Source organism: Bison bison, unplaced genomic scaffold (assembly GCF_000754665.1).
Source record: "Bison bison bison isolate TAMUID 2011002044 unplaced genomic scaffold, Bison_UMD1.0 scf7180017864519, whole genome shotgun sequence".
In the NCBI taxonomy this organism is placed as follows: domain Eukaryota; kingdom Metazoa; phylum Chordata; class Mammalia; order Artiodactyla; family Bovidae; genus Bison; species Bison bison.
The window spans coordinates 17,117,580-17,125,108 of NW_011495072.1; the positions used below are offsets into that span (position 1 = coordinate 17,117,580).

The 7,529-nt window shown below is 32.8% G+C and overlaps 1 protein-coding gene across 1 annotated transcript in view; it reads right to left on the minus strand.

Annotated features, from left to right (window-relative positions):
• Positions 1-1,109: 1,109 nt before the first annotated feature.
• Positions 1,110-7,529, minus strand: part of LOC104981711 (alpha-amylase 2B-like) — a 24,397-nt gene continuing 17,977 nt past the window's right edge. Inside the window, exons 7-11 of the mRNA XM_010830955.1 lie at positions 7,112-7,234; positions 6,919-7,018; positions 4,070-4,188; positions 3,838-3,963; positions 1,110-2,516 (exon numbers count right to left, since the gene is read on the minus strand). Of these exons, the coding sequence (XP_010829257.1) occupies positions 2,327-2,516; positions 3,838-3,963; positions 4,070-4,188; positions 6,919-7,018; positions 7,112-7,234 (658 nt within the window). The 3' untranslated portion in view covers positions 1,110-2,326. The remainder of the gene's footprint in view (positions 2,517-3,837; positions 3,964-4,069; positions 4,189-6,918; positions 7,019-7,111; positions 7,235-7,529) is intronic.

The following is a 7,529-nucleotide window of genomic DNA, read 5'->3' on the forward strand; positions in this document are numbered from 1 at the left end:
ATTTTCCTCTAGCCATACTAATCTTTAGTTACTCAAACTCACCCAGCTCCTTCACCCATCTAGGAAATTCTGTCTCTTCTACTTGGAATGTTCTTTTCTCATCTCTTTCCCTAACTAACTCAAATTTATCATTCAAATCTCAGTTCAAAGGCCACTTCTACAAAGATATTTATCCAGGATTAGGTCAAATTCCCCTCGTATTTTCATGACTTTCTATACTTTCCTTCTTACCACTCACCATAATACTATGAGATAGTATTCTATTTTGGTCTTTATTGAATCTTGAGTCTCAGAACAGAGTCTGGTACATATTGTTTAAGAACTCAATCTGAAAGTGAATCTGTGCAATTCTTTGCGATCCCATGGACTACACAGTCCATGGAATTCTCCAGGCCAGAATACTAGAGTGGGTATTCTGGCCCTTCCCTTCTCCAGTGGATCTTTCCAACCCAGGGATTGAACCGGGGTCTCCTGCATTGCAGGTGGATTCTTTACCAACTGAGCGATCAAGGAATCCAGTAAATCAGTTGAGGAAGTAAAGCAGTACAAATAGGATACAAGTTGTTTTGAAACACAGGTAAGAAAAATGAAGAGCATACAAGAAAGGAAGTGCAAGGAATTAAGAAATATTTTGAATAAAAATTAGTAGATTTAAGGTTTATGTGGGGGAAAAGGGCAAGTTAAGAGAAAGGGAAAAAATGAAGGAAATATCACAGGTCTCTAAGTAAGTGGTGAAACACAGCAGCAGGGAGTATGAAAGGTTTGCTGAAGACAAAAATTGAAGGTCACATTTTGGACATGCCACATATGAGATGTCTGTGAAATACTGAAGTAGAGATGTGAAGCATTTGTTGTAAACGTGAAGGTGAAGAAGAGCTCTGGTTGGCAGATTCAGGTCTCTATGCCAAAGCATGTGTTTTAAATCCATGGAAATGATTGCAATCACTTAGAGAGAGGTTAGAGAGACAGAGAATTAAATCCAACTGAGTTCTTAGGTGAAACAGAAGCTAATCCAAAAAAAAAAAAAAACTGAAAAAGAGCAATCAGCAAAGGAAAGGAAAATAAGGAAAGAGTAGAATCATAGAGACCAAAGGAAGAGAGGAAGTGAGAGTGTCTCTCCATATTGAATAGTGTAGTGAAACAGAGCAAGATGAGGATAAAGGAGTACATGGTATTAGTAACAAAAATATTTTTGATTATGTTGACAACAGCAGATTAAATGAAGTAATGATGGAAACTGGAGTAAGGGGATGAAAAATGACTGGTGTTGAGGACGTTGAGACTGTGTCATGAAAACTTAGGAGTTTGACAAGGAAGAGAAAAATTGAGAGTCATGGATTTTATTTAGCTGAGAGAGGGGACTAAAAAAGAAAGATTGTTAAGTCAGAAGAAAAGGGATAATCTAAGAAATAAAGTCCTCAAAAAGGTGAAAATGGAGGGCATGGACTTCGGTAAAATGAAGTGCTCTATGCTCATTATGATAGGATGAAAGAAGAATATGAAAGGGGCAAATGTAGATACAAGATTGATGGGTGAAAAGAGAGTTTCCAAGATATGGCTTCTATTTTCTGATTCAATCATGAAAATAAAACAACTGAGAGTTATAAGAAACCCTAGATGAGAGACTTAACAAATTCCAAATTTACAGTCAAAGTGAAGGAGAATAAATAGCTAAAAGATCAGGAAGAAAATCTGAGTATAGGGTGCCATGAAAGCCCTACCTAAACATACATCCACATTAGGGGTTAAGAGATGGAACAAAAGCCATACAACATCATCATGTTAAAGCTATTAACATGAAAGGGAAAGAAAAAGAAGAAAGAATATAAAGTAGGAGAAGATACCTGTGAGCTCAAGAGAATTAAGAACTATAGACTACATAATTTATTTTATTTTTTTAATTTCTTAACCATGAAAGGGTCTTTATATTGTGAAAAATACCCAAGTGTTATACCTGTATGACTGTATGGGAATCATCATTAAATAAGCTATGCTGTGCTGCTGTTAGAAACATTTTATGTAAGAAATACAGATGTGGATTAAAGATACATAGCTGGGCAAATGGTGTTAATGGCAACAAACATATTTTTCAACATGCCTTTCTGAGTTCTTAGAAATTATTTTGAGAAATAATGAGAATCTTCTAAAATGAAACAAAATGTTGATTGTACTTATAATTATCATTTTTTATGCTTTTCTGAGTTGTTCAAGTTGATTATTATAGCTTTTACCAAAATTAATGAATCATGAAAAGTTACATATTACATATATAATAAAAGAAACTTTATTTCTCTGGGCATATATATACATATATTTAATTTAAATTTTATAATTTAGATTCAGTATGAATTGCAATAAATGGATCCTCAGCAGAGTTACTAATTGAAAAATAAGCATTACCATCACAAGAAACATTGATTTCAATTCCTGTACAATTGTCACCAATTTTATCTCCAGAAATAACATCACAATATGTACCAGGAGGAAGACCAGTTTGCAAAGTTGCAGATAACGCCCTGTAAAAATGAAATTTAAGATTTAACTTGAATTCTCCACAAGTAAAATCAAGATTAGAGACTGTCTCTAAAATAGTTTAACTGTGTGCTATAGAACTCTAAGCAGTCAATTTCGCAATTAAAATAAAATTCAAACACAAAGACCTCTTCAGTGGATGTAAATAGTTTTATCAGAGCCAACAAAATTCTTATAGAGGACTTCAGAGTTTCTTAGTCAATAATAAATTTTATAGAAAAAAAAAAGTTTGAAGAGTATCAGTGAAGATTTGAGTGACTTATGTCCCTTAGAGAAAATTACTACCTTTGGTAAACACAAATATTTTTAATTTGCCTTTGTCTGAACTTAAGAATATACTTATTACTTTCAAGAATTTAAATTTGATTATTTCTTCAAAAATTTTTTAAGAAGTTAAAATAAATTGAGGTTGCAGATAAAAATAATCTCACATTTCTATGAAGAAGTATACAGTTTCAAAATATAAAGATGTCTCATAAACTTGTTTCTCCCATCTACAAAAGACAGACATACAAAAGACAGACATCAAAGGACTAGCAATGAATTCTTGGGGAAGATAAGTATATACTTTATTTATTTTTTTGTCAGTGAAATATATGTCGGCCTAGAGTGGGCTAAGAAGAATGGAAGTTGGCCTTGGATTAAGACATTGCAACTGCCTGCAAAGAGGTCTTCTGAGCTATAGTTCTATAAGGGAAACAGTATGCTGGAGGTAGAGAATTATAAGTATCATAAATGAAAATCAGTATGAGATGTCTCAGACAAAAACTCAAAAATCTCCTGAGGTGATTAAATGACCTATATATGTATTATATGTATTCATTATATATATGCTTTAAAAAGTATTTGTCACAAAGAGACAGGAAAGTGAAAAAGAAGACCAAAAAAAACCAGATAGTAGAGTAGGTGAAAAAAAGTTATAGAAAAAGATATTTCAGACTAGAGGGAACATTTTCCCATTATTGATTTAAAATCCCTAGAAGACATTCTTCTAGAAATTTCACAAAGTTTTTATTAACTATGCTGTGTACTTTATATGAGGGGCATATACATGTGCATCATATCTACCAAAGATATGCAAGAGTGCACAAAAAATAACTCCACTTAGAAAAGAAAGTACGTATAAACAGAGCTCAAAAGAATAAGAGTCATCATCATCATTTTTCTTCTGGCCTTTTCTGATCATTATGTTTTCTTAATCTGCCATCTAAAGAATTTTTCAGAGATGAAAAAAGCAAATGAGCAGGAAAAGAATAAACCAAGAATATTAGCATAAAATATCATTTTTAACTGATATTTACTTACCAGTCATCATTGTTGAAAACAATGAATCCTTTGTTTCCTCTTCCAAAAGCTACTTGGTTACTACCATTATCCCACCAGTTTGTAAAAGGTTGTCCATCAACCACATTACGGAATATAACCATGTTCCTAAAAAAAAAAGAGCATGTGAAATAATGATGACTGCTTCAATAGTTTAAAACAAAATGTTAAGAAAGTTTATTATTAGAGGATATGTCTAAATAAGTATTCCTACCTTATTTGACGCCATCGATGTTCACAGACCCAGCCATTGCCACAAGTAGTATCCGGATTAATAGTAACTTCTTTAATTACTCCATTATTATTTGGTGGCCCGACCCAATCATTAACATCCTCAATTAGCAAAAAAAAAAAAAAAAAATCAATTTTAAAAGCTCAATTTTTTTTTAATTGGAGGAAAACTGCTTTACAATGTTGTGTTGGCTTCTGCTGCTTAAAAATATGAATCAGCCACAAGTATACACATGCCTCCTCCCTCCTGAATGCCCTACCCTCCAATACCACCCTTCCACATTGTCACAGAGCAGTAGGTTGAGCTCCCTTAATAATACAGCAACTTCCCACTAGCTATCTATTTTACATATGGTGATGTATGTTTCAATGTTACTCTCAATTTTCCATCCCTCCTTCCCCTGCAGTGTCCACAAGTCTCTTCTCTATGTCTAAGTCTCTTCCTACCCTGCAAATAGGTTCAAACATACCATTTTTCTAGATTCCACATATATGCATTAATATATCTATTTTTCTCTGACTTACTTCACTGTATATAACAGGCTCTAGGTTCATCCATCTCAGTTTAACTCACTCAAATTCATTCCTTTTTATGTCTGAGAAATATTCTATTGGGTATATGTACCACAACTTTATCCATTCATCTGTCACTGGACATCTAGGTTGCTTCCATGTCCTGTCTATTGTAAATAGGGTTGCTATGAACATTGGGGTACATGTGTATTTTTTAATAATGGTTTTCTCAGGGTATATGCCCAGTAGTGGGATTGCTGGGTCATATGATAATTTTATTCCTAATTTTTAAAGAAATCTCTATACTGTTCTCCATAGTTACTGTATCAATTTACATTCCTACCAACAGTGCAAGCAGGTTCCCTTTTCTCCACATCCTCTCCTGCATTCAATTATAGATCTTTTGGTGATGGCCATTCTGACTGATGTGAGGTGATACCTCATTGTAGTTTTGATTTGCATTTCTTTAATAATAAGTGATGTTGAGCATCTTTTCATGTGTTTACTGGCCATCTGTATGTGTTCTCTAGAGAAATGTCTGTTTAGGTCTTATGTCCCCCCCATCTTTTTTTATTGAGTTATTTGTTCTGATATTGAGCTTCATGAGCTGCTTATGTATTTTAGGGATTAATCCTCTGTCAGTTGCTTCATTTGCTATTATTTTCTCCCATTCTGATGACTGTCTTTTCATCTTGTTTATAGTTTCCTTTGCTGTGCAAAAGCTTTTAAGTTTGATTAAGTGCCATTTTTAAATTTTTGTTTTTATTTCCATTACTCTAGGAGGTGGGTCAAAGAGGATCTTGCTGTGATTTATGTCAGTGTTCTGCCTATGTTTTCCTCCAAGAGTTTTATAGTTTCTGGCCTTACATTTAGGTCTTTAATCCATTTTGGGTTTATTTTTGAATGGTGTTAGGAAGTGGTCTAATTTCGTTCTTTTACATGTAGTTATCCAGTTTTCCCAGCACCATTTATTGATAAAAGCTTACATTTTTAACATTACATGTGTCCTTATTTTTACCATCTGAGCCACTCATTTAGTACACCGAACCCAATCTGTCCTATTTGTGTCTTTGTAGTGTCTTCATTTACTATCCAACTTGCTCAGTATTTTTACTGAATTTCTCTTATCCCTAACTTTTCATTCTCTAGTGCCGTATTTCAAACAAGGGAATGATTTTTTTTAACCCTCTCATTATCTTTCCAAGGAATTACAATGACTTTTCAATATCACTATTGGAAGTGAGTATAATGTCATTGAAATGGCAAGGACTTTATTGTTAGAAAAAGCAAGATTTAAATTCTTATTCTTAGGTTCTATTACTAAGAATAAGTAACAGGTTCTGTTACTACTAACAAGGAAAACTTAGTTAATACACATAACTTCTGTGCTTCACTTTCCTCTTCTATAAAATGAAGATATGACTTAGTTTCTATAAAAATTGAATAAGATATGTAAAAATGCTTTACAGATGATAATTGCTAAATACATATTATTTTATTTCATTCTCCTTTTTTCAATAAATATATTAATCAAAATATAACAATATCCTTTACTAAATTGACCAAATTTCTGACTGGTACTTTCAAAGATAATCATAGGAAAAGAAAGATTATGTCAAGGAAGGTTATCAATATCTGTCTTAAATCATATGGTATGATGAATGACGGATAAAACTAAGAGTTGTTAGCATGCAGAAGTCTTGAGAAAGCCTTGCAAATGTTATGGAGAAAGGAAAATGAACATATGCCATGACTCCTGACATCAGAAATAAAAAAAAGACTAATTGTACTGGAAATTATAAGTTGGGTCAATATAAAGGAACACCTAAATATTAAGGCTGTTAAGAATAGAATGAGTTTCTGTAAAAAGTAGTAGTGGACTTCTAAACTTGAAAAGGACCTACTAGAAATTAGAGAAATATCTATCTGAAGATAGATATTCCCCTTGAGGTATGAAGTTGCTGTATGATGCTACATTTGAAATCTCCAGTTTGAAAAGTAAACTTCACTAAATTTCCAAATACCTTAATATACATTTTACTCACTGTATCCTTATTTTTAAGGGGTATTTTTTTTTGTAGGCCGGTTGGCTGAGAGTGTATATTTGTTATAATTTGAAACAACCTACGTACTCTGTCAACAGAGATCATTCATTTTTGATTTTTAAATATCCACTGCATTGTTAAAAGAGCACTATATCAGATTTACACTTAATAAATATTTGATAAACTAGTGAATGTAATACCATCATGAGAAATTAAACCAAAATTAATTATTTTTGTTTGAGAAAAAGATATTTTGGACAGCACCAAAACTCACTTTTCCATCCTCAAAATGTCTTGGCCAATGGTAGCTTGACATTACTCGTGTAAATCCATAGGGATGAGCGAGCATAAATCCAACTCCCATTTTGTACAGTCTAAAAGGCATAAAATTATAACATTATAGAAGAAAATAATATTTTTAACATCATTAAAATGTAGGTTTAAAAATGGAGAACTTTGTTTCTTACCTAGCATCCCAGAATGTAAGAATAGATGCTCCCCCAGCTCCATGCCCTCGCTGATTGTCATGGTTATCAACAAAGACAAGTGCCCTGTCAGAAGGCATGAAACCCCAGCCTTCTCCCCAGTTCCTATTAAAAAACAAATCTTAAAAACACATATATGCATTCTTTTACAATGACTTTAGAATAACCTAAATGTGTATTCCTTTCACTATAGCACCCTGTAATGAAATGCTCTCTCTAATTAAACAATTATTCTCAAGGCTTTTAAAATATAATATATATAGATATATTGGGTTGCATTTGGTTTTTGCCATTAGATGGCTCTAGTAGTGCTTAGTTATCTTTCAACTGAAACAACTTAGTTAGATTGTGTTGTGACAGCTGTCATAGCAGTATGCATATATGTAGAAATTACTTGAAT